Raw genomic sequence first — 16,812 nt, 5'->3', positions numbered from 1 at the left:
TGACTAACGTCTATTAGTTTGAGCAATTTAAGTGTTGATAAAATCAAAACTACATAACACCACACACCATTTTAATGGTTTGGACAGCGTGATGATATCCATATCGATTTTCATTATACCACTGAGATATTGTTTCGCTTCGGCTTTCCTTCGATGATTTCGACCAACTCAATTCCACTAACGAAGCCCTTGATTTGTTTGTTTGATTTTCTCCAAAACTCAAGCAGCTCAACCAGTTTACGCTACAAAATGCTACAAAATGTCCGAGATAAGAATTGTCCACGTGGACAACAGGGGAAGGGGTGTGGGAAATGTCCACGTTTGTCCACGGGGGGGGGGGTGAGGAGGGTGTCTAAAATAGTGCTTTTTCTGTTCACGTGGTATGTGGACAGCCTTATTCAGAATGCTAAACGTGTTTGAGAAATCATTGTTTCCATAGCATCAATTTTTTGCAGTGTGAGAGATAAATGTAGTGTTCAAGAATCAAATCGAAGTGCTCACGAAACATCAGTTCTAAATTAGAACAAACTCAACGACAAACCCACGACTCTCCTAACAGAAAAAATTAGTGAAACCAGTTTTGGGTAATCAACCGCTTTAAAAAAAATCAACAACCAAAAATGCCGCAAATCGCCCGAAAACCATTCCCAATAAATTAACTTTACAGCCCCCATAAATTTAACCACTATTGATTCAAACATACTTTTGGGCTCATTCCATTCACGCAAACGCCGTTTGCCACCCTCGCGGCAAATCAGTCAATTGACAAACGTGTTTTGGTTGATTGAAAGCCCTCATCGAACAGCAATACTCGAAACACTCGCGAAACACCATTTATTGACGAACTCCCTCTCCGCACATCCATCTCCACATCGCGCGAAAACCTTGACCGTGAAGCACCCGAGAGGTACCAATGGGTGGTGTTATTGACCAGGTTCTGCTGCTCTAGGCTTTAATTAGCATATATGCAGATAATGATTTAATAAATTAACAACGCTGTCTCACACGCTCATCAATCGCAACCGAGCGCGCGCTCGCGTATGCTTAGCCAAAGACAGCTTTATCTTGTGTTTTTTTTTGTTTGTCGCCGCCGCCGCCGCCGTCGTATTGGACGAGATCCGCTTTTGACAGGTCGATTGTTCGGTTCGGTTGGGTTGGGGTCGGAGTTTGAGGTATTCTGTATTTTACTAATTGAACACAAAACGCTTTTACCTACCGCAGCGTGCAGCGCAGCGATGATGCAATTCGAATGCGTGGCTGATTGGTGCGGTGAGGGGGAGGGGGGTAGCTGAGGGACACTGAGATTACCGGGCGCCCAAATACACACACGCACGCACATATTTACATTAAGTAGGTAAATTTGAAATTATACAATTATAAAAATAACATCTCGATTGGACCATCGAACCTCGGGTGAGGCGCTAGAGTCGATCCGAGTTCGCCGCACACGTCAACATGGGTGGTCGCGACAGGGCTCACATGCGAACGGGGGTGGGGTTTCAGAGCCCGAGTTTGTAGAGTACGGAGACGGTGAGGGGAGCGAGGGGTCTCAGTTAAATAATAGAGTTGTATGAATATGCGACCAGCGAATACCACCATCCCGGGGAAAAGGGAACAAAACCACATACAATGCGAAGCTCTCTTTTCCCGCACTGGTGTTGGTTCTAGGAACAAGTCAATTCTCGGCGATTCCTGCATCACATTGCGTTCGAGCAGGCGTGTTAGAGTGGCCACGCCTACGGCGCAGCAGATTGCACTCACACAAGCTGGGATTTAGCAGCCTGGGGATGTATTTGTGTCGTATTTATGAGTTTTCGATCTCACTCTGGCGCCCTTTCAGGGCGTAAGTCGGTTTCACTTCGTTGTGTGATTCGAAACGAAGGCTTGCGTGAGTGTGCGTTGTGTAATCTGATTCCCTCACTAATCCCCGAAGGGGAGAAAGAGCACGCGTCGGATGTTGTACAACGCTGGAAAGAGAGGGGCCGAGAATTAATAGAGATACCAGGAGAAGCAACAGCAGAAGCAAAAAACAAACCAGTCAGTTTGGTTGAGCTCTCACTCAGCTGTCAGTCACAGAGGCTCAGATCACAGGTGACATTTGACTATGTCACATCACAATTTATAATAGAGGATAGTTCTCTTGCTTGGACATCGCGATCGGATCATCTTTCGTGTGTATGTGCCTCGGCTTTTACTTCGTTCAATTGCTTCACGGTTTGTTTTGTGGCTAAGCCGTAAGGGATCAACCGCCGTGTTTGTTTTTGACTGACCGCAGAGTGTAGTGATTTTGTACCTTGGACACTGCACACCCTTCGTTACTTCCTCGGAGTCGTTCTTCGTGGACGCACATGGGTCTCTACTAGCAGTGTTTGAAGTGTGAGGTGTTGTGTGAATTATGGATGACATGTTCCCGAGTGACGTTTGACTAGGTGTGAATTAGAAGAATAACGATTGCTCATTCGATTGGAAGTGTTGAGCGAGTGAAACTGAACTGAACAGTGTGAACCGATTTTGTGCCTCAAGTGAAGTGTGTGGAAAACTATTTCGAGCTAAGACAGAATTGTTTCAGCCAGTATGGCATTGGAAGACCGCTGCAGTCCACAGAGTGCACCCAGTCCGCCACACCATCACCACCCGAGCCAGAGTCCGGTGAATTCTGCAACCGCAACGATGATGACCACCGCCAATGGAAGAAGTCGGATTTCGCCTACTGCCGAAGAGATGTCACCACTTGTACCCATCTCTCCGTTGCACATCAAACAGGAGGTGAATGATTATATTCCTCCGCCACCACCCCAGCAGCACAGCATTACCTTTTCGATCTCCAACATTTTGAGTGATAGTTTTGGGAAAAATGCACCGAATGGCACCCAACAGCACCCGGTTAGTCCTATGGCCAGTCCTGCCTGCAGCTCTGACTCCGGTAGCCCAAATGGACCCTCCTATCATCACAGTCTGCCACCGCATCGATCGTTGGACAGGCGAGACAGTCTTTTCCGCCCGTACGACATCAGCAAATCGCCTCGGTTGTGTTCGAGCAACGGCAGCAGCAGTCACAATCCTTACCACACGGACAGTGAATCTCAGGATTCTACCTGCTACGAACCCCACACCGCGGCAGCAGCCGCCACAGCCGCCAGTATGCTAATGTTCACCAACAACAACAACCATTACCACCCTCGAATCCCAACCCTGTACGACTTTGGAGCCAAAACCATCCCCAGCATAGATCCCCGCTCGCCGCTGCTGAACGGCTTCAGTGCCACCAGCTACCCGAAGCTCCACGAGGAGATCATCAACAGCCACCGCAAGTTCCAGGCGAAACTTCTGGAGAACCAAGCGAAGGTGGCCGCAGCAGCAGCGGCAGCTTCCAACAGTATCCATCACCCGCATTCCATGCCCCCGCTCGGGTCGCTCTGCAAAACGGTATCGCAAATCGGGCAGCATGTGGCCTCCTCGGGAGGTGTCGTCAACAGTGGCGCTGCTGCTCCGCTGGGATCGTCGAACAATCAGCTCAATCTGGATGGGCGCAACGGTGGCAGCCCCAAGCTAAGTCCGCGTCCTATCCCAAAACCCACGGCAACGGTGGCCTCCAGCTTGCCGGGGAACGCGAGCGGAAGCAATGGGCATAGCGATGGAATCGGTTCAAACGATGGTGGGGCGTCATCCGATGATGCCAAGTCGGAAACGGGAAGCAGCAAGGATGGCGAAGGTGGTGGAAATCTGTGGCCGGCCTGGGTTTACTGCACCCGCTACAGCGATCGACCGAGTTCGGGTGAGTTTCGTGCATTTGTTGATTTTTGTTGTTGTTGTTGTAACATGAGTGAGGTGAAGAATATCGATCGATTGGGTTCGGGAAAATATGATTGTCTCTTGTTCCATTTTTTTGGTATTTTGTATTTTTGAACTATTACGGAATACACTCAGAAAAAAATAATGAAGCGATTTACAATATCAATTTTTTTTAGTGATTATTGAAAGGCTTCCGCTTTGTGAGTAACTCTTGGAGACAGTTGTAAAACATTCAAATGAATGGAATTATTTATTATTTTAAAAGAAATAAAATATTTATATATTTTTAAAAAACTATTTTTTTTTCTTTTGAATTTTTATTAATTTTCTCCCAAAAATGCATGATAAGCTTGATTGTTTTTATCAACCAAATTAGAGCTCTCTAACTGCTCCACAATTCGTTCTTTTACACCGAATTGCTAACTTTTTTTATTTCGATTCAATATCATTTTAAACACTTTTTTGATGAGTCTTCTATAAGAATCTACAGATATCACGATTTTTTCTCGAATGTGTTTCCATGGCATATGTGATTATTATTAATAGGCATCAAACCAGCAATGTTCCCGGTGTGTTGATCAAGTATGCCATGGAGACACAATGAAGTAAAAATCGTAGTTTCTGATGATTCTAATTAAAGGGCTCATGAAGAAGTCTTTGAAAATAGATAAAATTACAGCGAAAAGAGATAACAGTTTGGTGCCTAAGTTCGAATTGTAGAGCTGTTAAAGAATTTCAATTTGGGTTATTGAAATAATCAAGTTAATTATAATTTTTCGGGAGAACATTAATTTCTAATCTTTCAAATGGAGGCAGTATAATCGTTCAGTTTATGGAAAACAGAGCTAAAAATGAGATTGTTATCAACTTTGGCACAGTTTAGATCTTCTACGCATATGGATTTTTTGCTAGACTGAATATTTAGCTTTCATATGCTCCCTTGAACACTCCAGTTAGATCTTTCACAACAGAGATGTATTTGATTTGATGAAAACCCACATTTCTAAATTTGATTGTCAGTATTACAAATACTATATTATTGTAGGAAGCAACTTAGACTTGAATAATTGAAGTAATTGGATTCGTTTTTGAGTTTATCTGAAATACATATAGTGAACCGAAAAAAAATGGAGAAAACGAAAAAAAATCCTATCAGTTATCACATTTATGAAAAAAAAGTTTTTGAGAAAAACGAATTGTAATTTTTTAAATAATAATTTTTTGTTCTCAAGAATAAAATGTAGGAAATTACTTGAATTTTAATTGAAAATATCTTACAAAAAATACTGTAACAAAAAATACAGTGAGATATTTTCAATGAAAATTCAATTAATTTCCAACATTTAATTCTTTGACTAACTTCGTTACAAAAAAAGTTCAACTCAAAAGCTAGGAGAGCTTGAAAAAATTATAAAATTGGAATGGAGCAAATTGTTTTTCAAAGAAAACATGAAAAAGATTTTTCTTAGAAAATCTGTTTCGTTTAAAAGTGCTGCATTTAAAAGTGGGCATAACTTGTTGGTTATTATATGGGCTATTAAAAGAATTAAAAAAAAGTGTTTTGAGAAAAATGAATTTCAATTTTTAAGATATATTTTCTTCAGCTCAATGTTCTTTTTTTTTTCTTGCTATTTTTCAACGAAAATTTTGACATTTCTTTCTTTGACTAAATTGAAAAAAAAACGTTGGCCCTTTTTCAAAAAGTACTTCTGTTTCTTTTTAAGGTTTCAAGTACACTAGAAGTCGCTTTTTATGCTGTTTTTTTCACTCATTTTCTTCGCGGTTTTAGGAATTCACGCAGTACAGGTAAAGTTCGATATAACGTACATTTCTCTTTCAAAATTGTACGTTGTAACGAATTGTACGTTATATCGAAGCATAATAAAGTAGTCACAAACGTAGTCTATAATACATTATTGTGTTGCTGTTTTAGTTAAGTTAATGAATAAATTCAATCAGAAGACGAAGCCAGCCTTTCTCATGATGTTTCCATTCGTACTGTTGATTAAATCCTTATTCATTTAGAATCTGGAATCACAAAACCAGTGGTATATCGAGATTGATTGAAGGTACAAAACTTATTTTAGCATGACAATACAGACAATTCATTGTTCTATCAGAAAAAAAATATTGAAAAAAATTTTCCTCAACAATTTGAAAAGGTGTACGTTATATCGAGTCAAAATGTACGTTATATCGAGTGACGTTATATCGAGGGTACGTTATAACGAGGGTACGTTATATCGAAGTTTCCCTGTATAGTTTTACGCGGATTTCTGAATTCACGCATTTTTTTTTCACGCGAATTTCAAGATTTACACGGCAAGTATCAACCGCGTAAAAAGAGAACAGATTCAATGTTCTAATTAATGTAATTTTTCAAGAAATAAATTTGTATTGTATCACTGATTAGTAACTGAAAAAAAAGAAGAAACGGATATGAGGTGCTCAAAATGAAAGAGTGCAAGTGACATCATCGTTTTTCAGTCAGATTTCGTTTTTAAGGTGTCACGAGAGGTAAAGGCAATTTCATGCACATTTGATAAGCAAAGATAAATTCTGAAAAACATAAAAAAAACAAACACAAATTTCCGAACAATTTTAAAAATTTTCAGCTCGATCATTTCGCTTTCATTCGGTTTCATTAAATTTTTTAACCCAAAATTCTCATTAAATCATGCAACCGTTTGTTTGCAAACTATTTCCATTATTTAAGTAATGATAAAATCCAGAGAGCAACCGTGTTCTTAGTCCTCGATAGCAGTAGGATTTACGGTGAAATGCTGCTATTTTTTCCACAATACACAACCACACTGAGAGTCTTAAAAATATCAACTTGGTATCGTTAAAATATTCCCAATGTGAAAAGTATTTATGGCAGCGCCTGCTATGTCGTTCGTACACTCTGTCATCCTCATTACCTATGCTGAAAGGACATTGATTTCAGTCAATTTTTGTCCATGTTCGACATTGTTTGTTATCGTTGCTAATTCGGGACATCGAAGTTGAGTTTACATGAAGCATTAAACGAAAATTTAGCGTCCTGCGAAGCTAATAAGGTTGAAATGTATAAATTAGCAACGCTAGAAATATCATTTTTCGCTGTTTAAAAAGAAACATTTTCAGGAAGAAAATCAAATGAATATTCAAGGTAAAAATGTAACAAGTTTTCTACAAGTGTCTAAAAAATCGTGAGCCAAAATAGTATCTAGCAATTATTTTTTTTCGCATTTTTCGGGATCCTTTAGTGGAAGAAAGGTTCTGGTGAAAATATTTAGAAGCTCTTTTAGTTGTGATTACGTAGCTAGGAGCTAGGACTTTGTGTCCTGAGCATGAAAACAACATTTGAAAATAATTTTCATTCAATGCTTCAAAAATTTACAACTGCTTTCGAGCATGCTAATCTGAAGGAGCGTACACTTACTCGATTCTGTATGGTGTATGAAAAAATAAAAACAACGGTTCATGATGTGAAAATTGCTTCAGTACATTCCACTCTACCACAACATATCCGTAATCAACTGCAATAGAGCTCATGAAAAAACGGCACTCAAAGTGCAGTAGAAAAACACGGCCATTTGTTTAAATTTACATCATTCATACGTAAAATCTTGTAGATGGTCCCTTCGATGTGAGGAATTGAGGAATAACGAACAAAATGTACCAAAATTCACCCAAAATTTTAACTGACCTCCGGTGAGGCAGTCTACTTCAACCTTAAGAATTGGATAAACATTACTGAGAGGGCGATTATTTTTACCAATCTTGATTGGTTATAAAATGCTTCACATGATTCACAGTATTCTAGCTGGTTGTCATAAAAATATGAACCCACAAATAAAGAAAATTCTACCTACATAACCTGTGGAAAAACTCCATAAATACATGGTGGGGCAATAACTATCGCCCGCAATTAGTGCGTTTAATGATTTATAAAATCCAAAACCAAATTACACTATCTTGACTTAGCTCGACCGTCATTGCTTCGAAGCGGGGCTAATAAATGAGTAGAAAACATTAAACTTCTCGGCGCTCACCCCACTTGGGCGCGCTTGGGCGAAAAAATGGAAGGATAATGATGATCGTAATCATTTCTATGGGAGCCTTCGCATCCACGACGCCAACTCGACTCGGTGGAAATTTCTACTTTTTCCGCGCGAAGCGAGCGGCAGAAAACCGATAGCCGATTAATTGAAGAAATAAATAAATTCATCTCAAAGTTCAACCCCCCCCCCTACCCGGGACACACAAACCGTCGTTGCCCCCAGTCTGGAGGCTGCGAAATTGACTGCCAGTCAGCAGATAAGGCCCATTCGGTGCCTCAAAGTCCCGGGAATTGCTCTATTTCTGTTTCGTTCTCTATGTTGTTGTTGTTGTTGTTGTTGTTGCTTTGCCCCTTCTCCCGGAGTGGGCACCCGGAGCTTATTGGAGCTGAAGTTAATTAATATAGTATCGATAATTTAGTCGAACATAAATTGTTCGCTCCGTGTGCGCGCGCAGCGCTACCTCCACCCGCCCCCTAGCACCAGACTGACTGATCTAGATAAGCTCCCGCCCGCACGAATCCTACCTAGCAGCGAAAGAAGCGAATGAGAAAGGGTTAACCTAGCCGAGCTTGGTACATAAACTTGGCTGATATTTCAATCGTTTCCCATAAATGGCGCACTATTTTCGTCCAAATGTACTTTTATTACGAAATAATTAAAATTTATTAACTCGTTCCCGAAGCGGTGCGCATCGTTACACTACATTAAGTTTCCCCCCTTCCCGGTCCCAACCCAAGAACGACCCGCGTGGTCAATGGAGTGGTTTTATGATCTCCCAAGAGTTACCATTCGAAATCTTCACCCTGCCGGCAGTGAGACAATGCTGTCCCGGGGATAATTTGTCCGACATGCTCCGCCGGTTCACTAACAAGTCCGCGCTTCCCGCGTTCCTAGACATTAGGCGATAATTGGTAAACTCTCGTCGGGAGGCATAAATCGATCATCACCGCCATAAAATCCCAATTCCAGAAGTGTATTTATCTTGTTCCAACATATCATCGAATATATTAATTTTGGGAGCTGGGGCGAATGCCGCACTGCTTAAAGTTGACATGTGTTTCTGCCGTTTTACGACCGAACGCCGTCCCGCTGCGCGGGTACCAGACGACAACTTCTCCTCGGAGTGCCACTCTTTGATCTGACACGCGTTAAGAACTAGCCGGAGAGCGATTTTTCCCTCCATGGCGCACCGTGTTTTGTTTTCGGTTAAGGTTCAAAGTGGAAGCAAGAAAATAAACAAACAAACTCCAAGATCCAAGATTGCTCTCGTGTATTCGTTCTTCTGCGGTTTCACGCAACTTGAGACGGTTGCCGAATTAATTATTGCATTCCGCAGCTAGCGCTGCGTAAACAAACGCAAGCTGTCAAACGTGACTTTTGACGGTTCTACATTTGGCATACTTTCGTTTGAAATACATAAATCATAATCAACCACCACTTTTTGATGCCCGCATCGATGCATCGATGGTTCGATTTACCCGAAATTAGGGCATAAATTATGAACGGCAACAGAAGCAAATCAGTTCAGCTAATTGAGAAAAGATGGCACCCTTTCCCACTCGCGGGACCCATCCATTTCCATTAATCAAAGTTCGTTACCCACTTACCAGCCGAATTCGGGCTGCTGCTGCAGCAGTCAGTCATGTTACTTAACAAATTATAAATCACCAACTTTGGTGCGCACGGCTAATCGCTCCCGGTTGGTGTGTGCTAGTGTGTGTAGTGCGCACCAGCAAGTTTATGGCCTCAAAGCCTTTGACAGTTTGGTTGGCGTGCGCATTTCTACCCTCCGGCGATCGCAAGGTACAACAACTGGCCGCAACAAATTGCTGGATTCCAGCACGTCCCGTGCCTTACGGATCGGGCCGCAACAATTATGCCAGGTCGGTCCAAATTTAGAGAGCGCGAGTGCGAGTGATTGAGGTTATCAACGTACATGTATGGCGGTCCGGCCCGGCCCGTGGTATGCTGGGCTATCCGCAATCGGTCCGCGAGTGCGCCGCACACATACGCATTTTCGCCAGATCGATGTGCCAGATTTGCGATTATCACCCGATTGTGATTGAGACGTTTTCCTGGTACCGAGGTGTGCGTGTGTTGTGTAGAAGAATCTTCATCGATCTGTAGCTGCAGCTGTCACCTTCCCACCTAGTACTCGACGAATGGATGTCCCCGCTAATTGCAGGCTCTGCTAGACATGGTAATTGCAACCATACCTAATTGTTTGTGTGTTTGTTGTGCCAATAACAGCGACGTCTTTTTTCGCTTCCATAAACTCTCATTAGAAATTCAGTATCGACAAACAGTGGCTGACAACCATTCACGGGTTTGTGTGGGTTACCTTCGAGGTATTTCATTTATGGTGGACACATAATGAAAATTTAAAGTAGTGCTTGCATGTTGACTGTGTATAGGCGACAATTTGTGAACATTTACGACGTAATGAATTTGTTTAGCACTGCCCATTGCTAAACAAATTCATTACGCTTATAAGATGGAAAATTTGTACTCGGTGTAACAACTCACATCCAATTGGACCGTTTTCACAGAAGTAGAACTACACAGTGTGTCAATTATGTTTCGGATGTGGTAGGAAAAATCGTGTGAAAATGAACTGTTCAACGAGTTTTTTTTAAGATTTGTTGTCCAAAATAGTTTCGTCCAACATCAATACCCTTTTCACGTCGATTAAATAAAGATTAAAATGCGTGCTCTAGCTCGTTTAAAGGAATGGCCGTCAACGCTTCGGCTGAGTTTGTTCGAATGGCCCTAAAGTCGTCAAAAATGTTCTTTTCGAATTGAAGACACTAACGCTATTTGAGCCCAAAAATTGACACACGATCAGTGGCTTGTAACTCAGCGCATTATCGTGTAAAAAAGTCCAACTTTATCGATTGTGATATTCGGGTCAACGGATTCTAGCCATCAAATTAGGATTGGGTGACCTTTAGAAAAAGATCGATATTGACGGATCGATTTTCTAAATGGCGTAGGGATCGATTCACTGATTTAATCGGTACCAAAGAATCGATTCTTGCTGAATCGGTCTTTGAAAAATTGAATGCCGTTTCTTTAAACATCACATTTCTTTTCAAACATCATTTTGATTCTCAGAATGAAGGTCACAAACAACTTGAAAGACCTTGAAAAAACCTTGAAAAAGTGCCTTTTTTATGAAAAAAAAAAACAAAATTTTCGCCTAAACGTAGACACTTGGATTTATAATATTTTTTTTGTGTTTTTTAGTAGTTGAGACCGAAAAAATCATATTATTTTTGGAAAATTCAGACTTTCTCACATAGAATATCAATATTTCAGAAACGCTTTCTTCTTGTTTTCGTCAGATATATCTTTCTCATCGTTTAAGTGACGAAAATACTAAAAAAATGAAAAAAAAAACTTCTGAACCGCTTGACTTCTTCCATGTATTTTTACAGTGAATGGAAGGCATTTCGATAAACTATTTAGAAAAAGTTGTAAACTGTGTCCAAATGTCAACCATTATGTAAAAACAATGTTTTCCAAAGTTATCAACATTGAAATTGAAATTGAAAAATTGACAGTTGAAACATTTATTCAAATTTTTTTTTGGTTTTCCAGAAGTTGAGACCGAAGAGTTTATCTATTCCTGGCAAAAAGCAGGCTTTCTCACAAAAATATCAACATTTCAGGAACACTTATTTTTCTAATTTTTTTAATATTTTTTTCACTTTTAGTTGATTTCGACGAAATTGATTCTTAAAACAAACTTTTGAAGCGTTTGAGCCTTTTTCGAACTTCTTCAAGCGAATGGATGGTATTTCAAAAACTTTTTAGAACAAAATGTAAACTATATCTATTATCGTTAAATCGTTAGACATTTGGGGCACAGTTTATAAGTGTGTTTTTTTTAACCTTTTTTTGGTTTTTGAAGGAGTTGAGACCGAAGAGTTTATATTATTTTTGGCAAATTCAAACTTTTTCACATAGAATATTAACATTTCAGGATCGCTTGCTTGTTCGTTATTTTGTTTTTAGAAACATGTGCTTTCCCATTTTTAGTTGAAAAATGAATTCATTTCAAAAATATACTTCTGAATTGCTTGACTCATTTTCGATCTTTTCACAGCGAATGAGCAGTGTTTTAGTAAACTTTCTAGAAAAGTAAGTTTAAAAACGGTGTGGAAAATGTAAATATTTCCGAAATATTTTGTTTAAATTTTACTCAATTATTTTTCAAACCAGTGTTGGTACCAAGATCACAAAACGTTATAGAATATGTTATTAAAAAAAAATCCTTAAACGTTATTTCGGAAAATTTTAAGCGGAAAATTTCAAAACATACCTTTGGGGTGAAATTGGGTGAAATTTTTTCATTATTTTCTAGTGTAATAAGCACGAAAATGTGTAAAATTTCTTTTCCTAAGATTATAGAAATGATAATTCAAGTTCGCTAGTATTGACAATCCATGCAGTTCGATATGTCGCATGATGCCTAATCCTAATCCGGAACATACCCGGGTTACGTCAATCAGGTTATATTGGCTTGAATTTATCACAAATGACAGGTTTCGTGTGGAATATATGGCTACTGAACTTGTTTCCGTCATTTCTCCGGAACCCAAGGACCGATTACCATAAAACTTTGAAGTGTTCAAGATTTTTCAAAATTTTCGCCTAAAAATAGTCCGTTTGCTAGAAAGTTTACTCAGGTACCTTTGACTTGTTAATAAAAGATTAAGATAAAATAAAAGAGTTAAACGGGTTGAAAGCTATATTTTTCAAAAAATAATATTCGTCTTTCACTGAGCACTGACCATTTTCTTTGGTAAAACTCTGTTTCGGACGTAAATACTTTGAAACATGAACGTGATTGACTTCGTGAGACCCAGCTTACAACGAACGATCCTACATCAATAAGCACTGCATTGAAGTGGTGTGTAGTTGTTATCAAATCGGCAAATACTGCTGCGTAATAATTATTTGAGTTAAGAGTATTTCAACTGATAGATATTTTTTAGATTTTAGTATTTTTTCAAATTTTAAACCCCTAAGCAGACGGTGTGGCTTGCGAATATAACATTTTCAGGTAATGTTTAAAAATAGTGATTATATGCTGAGAATAACTGGGATATTCATGCCAAACTTCAGTTCAGTACCATATGTCAGGAAATGTTTACTGACATGGGGAATCTCACTGGTCACTGCCACTACCATAAAATCGATACTCACATCGAAAACAGTCAATATTCAGTGGAAACTGTTAGTTCCTTCCCCAAAATTGACTTTCACCTAATCAGCAGCACTATTGATACCCTGTCAGTATCCCACAGCTGTTGTTGAATAGTCAAAGATATCGTTTATCAGCGAAAAATTCCAAACTTTTGACAGTTCACGGCTCGAACGCCTGCAGCGCTCATCTCGCTCTCTCGATGTCTATTAAAATGGCAAATAATCGCACTCGGCTTGTTGTGAGCCGAAGTGTAACACTTATAAATATTAATATCGCCTAGGTTGGCTTGGTTTGCTAGCAACAGTAGCAGCAGCCGTAGCAGCAGCCGTAGCAGCAGCGGCACCAACAAAAGCCAATAAAATAAAAAGTTATACCGTGCCAAGCCGATAGCTGTGTCTACAAACCCCAGGGACAGAAATGGGGAGGGGCGAATTAATTATCGAACTAATATATTAATTAAAATAAAGAAATATACATTGTGGCCGAACGGGGGTGGTACCAATTATTATTTCCTTCTGACTATCAATTAGAATAATTATTTGTATTAATTTAAATAAGCTACCCGGGCGAAGCTCTTGACAATTCGCTCCCAATTATCATACGGAATGGATTAAGATTATGGCGACCCACAGTTGTCTATTCGTTGTGCTTGTCGAATGTTGCCCCCAAATTTTCGTAGCTAATTATCTTGAGAAAGAACTATTAAGAAGCGCAAAATCAACCCATAGGGTTGGGTGTTCTGTGTTCAAATTGTGGTCTGAAAATACCCTAGCGACTAAGCATAGGAAAAATTTTAAATCCGAGTAGTTCATGTTTGTGTGAATAACAACCCAGTGCCGGTAGTGCACTGATTTGTGCGTTTCGTCCCCTCCCAATCGTCAAACTCGTAAATTTCACGTTTTCAAACGACCGTGCGCTATCTCAAACGCGCGGTTTAATTAAATTAGATAACAGGCATTAATTATCGTTTATACTCACCCCCAGCGCCACAACCAGTTTTTTTTTCTTCGTTCCTCACAACTCACAACTTTTACGCAACCAAATTTTTGGCAAATGACATGTTTATTAACGTTTACCTTCTCTTCGTCCATTCCTTCCTGCAGGTCCCCGCTACCGCCGGACAAAGCCCCCGAAAGAGAAGGCCGAAAGCGAGGAGAAACGTCCCCGGACGGCATTTACCACGGCGCAACTGCAGAGACTGAAGGTAAGCGTCCCATTCGAACCTCCGATGAAAAAAAAAAATTACTAAATCCGTTTTGACCGAAAACTAACCCCTATATCCCATTTTTGTCCCCTGTTTCTTTCCACAGAACGAATTCAACGAGAATCGCTACCTAACCGAGAAGCGTCGGCAGGCGCTCAGCGCCGAGCTTAATCTCAACGAGTCGCAGATCAAAATTTGGTTCCAGAACAAGCGGGCCAAAATCAAGAAGTGCTCGTCGGAGAAAAACCCCCTCGCTCTGCAACTGATGGCCCAGGGACTGTACAACCACTCCACCGTTCCGCTGACCAAGGAGGAGGAGGAGCTCGAGATGCGTATGAACGGACAGATTCCGTAAGAGGCAAACGCCAGCCACCCATCCCACCCACGGCTGGATCCGTGGCCAAAATGGGGTTGCACCTCCGCATAATGCCTAACCTCCTCGGCACTCTGCTTGGGTAGAGGCATCATCGGTTAGCGGACGAGTGGTCGAGATATCGGTGTGGATTTCTACATCATTTTCGAGTGAGACAATCTCGCCGGGCGTTGCAAATTGGGAGCTGTCTCTCAAAGGTTGGACGAAACCTTGGAAACCATGTCGCGCGTTAGGGGTGGCAGAAATGCTGAAATGCGAATCACAGACAGCCGACAAACTCAAGTACAATTACATGTGAATTGATTTAATGCAAGTGAATCTTCCCGGACGCAATACAAACAAAACCCAGATCTACAGAAGGTAGATTCGCGACGGGGTTAATGTAAATACTGGAATCGAAAAATACATCTCATGCGCCTTTCCTATCCGTCACGCATCAGACAGGATGCAGAAATATTTATTCAAACGGGGCCGCAAACTGAAACACAGAGGCGAATTTGTGTGTGCAATATAAACCGATCAGTCCCGGAACTCCCAAAAACTCCGAACCTAAGCTCGATGGCGATCAACCGAAACCGAATAGCAATGAACTAATTAAATATATGCATTATCGATACTTATCCATCCCTGTAAAAACGAAAAACATTGCGCATAGTTTAGAAAGCGAACAAGCGCTAAGAAAACAGGTGGGCGCGGTTAGGTTACACTTTTTGACGTTTCATAAGCTTAACACATAGAGGTAGGAAGCGTGTAAATTATTTCCTTCCAGCGTCAAGTAAAAATTCACACTGCACATGTAGTTGAATTGAGGCAGACTGTTGAGTCGTATGTAAATAGACTAGGTTAGGACGGATTCAGTGTAAAAAATTGGCTACTAAAAATTAATTGAGATTAACAGCAGCACTGGAAGGGGCGCAGCAACGAGGAACGTAGAACACGAAGGTGTTCCCCTTGCGGTGGAAGATAAATAAGTTAGAAACACAACCTGTTAGCTCAATCCAGAACTAGTTTTCGCGGAAGGGAAAGAATCGTTGAAAGTTGGAAAAAACTTAACAAAAGCTGGATGGACTGATGTGAACCAGTGTAGTAACCGTTTGTAGCCGTATTTCAATCTAATCTAAATTATGTTTAATTATGCTTGGATCCATCGACCATTTTTGGAACGCTTCCAATTGTGTTCTTCCCCGAGTCAGGTTTGATGAAACTTTGCTGATTAGAGCGCGCGCGCGGAGAACATTCTCGGTTCGGTCATTCATGCACCCGGTGCACAACCCATTTCGTGTGTTGGCTTGGAGATCAAAATGAGCAACCTTATGCATAAAGTTATCATTTAATCTATTCGGTACCCCTTTCGAAAGCGAAAGGAAAGTTTGTTCTTCAACTATACTTTAAGATTGCTATTATTATTATCATTATCGCTAATTAAGATTGTAACAAACTAGCAGATTATTCAAAAAACAGAGAGAGAGAGAAAAAACAGAACCTATTATATTATAACGAAGATACAGAGAAAAGAGAGCGTAATAAAATACACTCATGTGATATTCAGCAGATAAATTTAAAACCGCCTTCTTTTTATTTTTGCCTCGGTTTTTTCGTGAATGAATATCACAACTTTCCTTATCGTGGGTACAATTTTATGATTTCCTGGCTTGAAATTTGAGAAAATGATACATATTCACAATCACAATGTATGTGTTCTGGAAGCTTCCTCCAAACAACAGCGATGGACAATGTAAGTGACATTGTGCTTTTTGGGTAAAAAGTACCTTTCTGTAGTCTAATTTCGTATTAGGTGCGAAAATTTCCCACTGTTTGTGAATAAATGGCTCCAGCCCAAAGTGTTGTCCGAATTCGGCATATCCAAAACGTCATGAAAAAATCTCAGAAACGAACCGATTTAACACAATAGAACAATTCCAAACGACGAAATCGACAAATGACAAAACATGAGTATTTTTGATTCGAATGAAAGTATTCCGTTTGGGTTGGAGGAAATATGAGGTTTCCACAGCATTTGGGAATTTTGGTAATTTTTGAAAAGGGCGTATAGATTTTAGTACGAGAAATCTTTGATAATTTTTATCCCAAAAACTATGAGTCCTACCGAAATAGTGTATTGAAAGGGGTAATAGAATATTGATGTCTAAATATGAAAAAATATACAATGAGAAAAAAAATAGTA

At 40.2% G+C, this 16,812-nt stretch overlaps 1 protein-coding gene across 1 annotated transcript; it reads left to right on the top strand.

Annotated features, from left to right (window-relative positions):
• Positions 1–2,058: 2,058 nt before the first annotated feature.
• On the top strand, positions 2,059–16,172 carry LOC129779589 (segmentation polarity homeobox protein engrailed). The gene is made up of 3 exons (XM_055787152.1): positions 2,059–3,775; positions 14,154–14,254; positions 14,361–16,172. Exons 1-3 carry the CDS (start codon positions 2,575–2,577, stop codon positions 14,607–14,609), a joined length of 1,551 nt encoding a protein of 516 aa, XP_055643127.1. The 5' UTR covers positions 2,059–2,574; the 3' UTR covers positions 14,610–16,172.
• Positions 16,173–16,812: the final 640 nt, after the last annotated feature.

The sequence above is a fragment of the Toxorhynchites rutilus genome, chromosome 3 (assembly GCF_029784135.1).
Source record: "Toxorhynchites rutilus septentrionalis strain SRP chromosome 3, ASM2978413v1, whole genome shotgun sequence".
Taxonomy (NCBI): Eukaryota; Metazoa; Arthropoda; class Insecta; order Diptera; family Culicidae; genus Toxorhynchites; species Toxorhynchites rutilus.
Note: the sequence above shows the minus strand (reverse complement) of the source record. Positions and strands in the feature narration are given on the sequence as shown.

What these genes read in the sequence shown, in the direction of transcription:
- LOC129779589 (XM_055787152.1), top strand. Translation starts at nt 2,575, where the DNA reads ATGGCATTGGAAGACCGCTGCAGTCCACAGAGTGCACCCAGTCCGCCA. An exon ending in CAGCGATCGACCGAGTTCGG is followed by an intron (nt 3,776 to 14,153) that starts GTGAGTTTCGTG and finishes TCCTTCCTGCAG; the next exon opens with GTCCCCGCTACCGCCGGACA. An exon ending in CGCAACTGCAGAGACTGAAG is followed by an intron (nt 14,255 to 14,360) that starts GTAAGCGTCCCA and finishes TTCTTTCCACAG; the next exon opens with AACGAATTCAACGAGAATCG.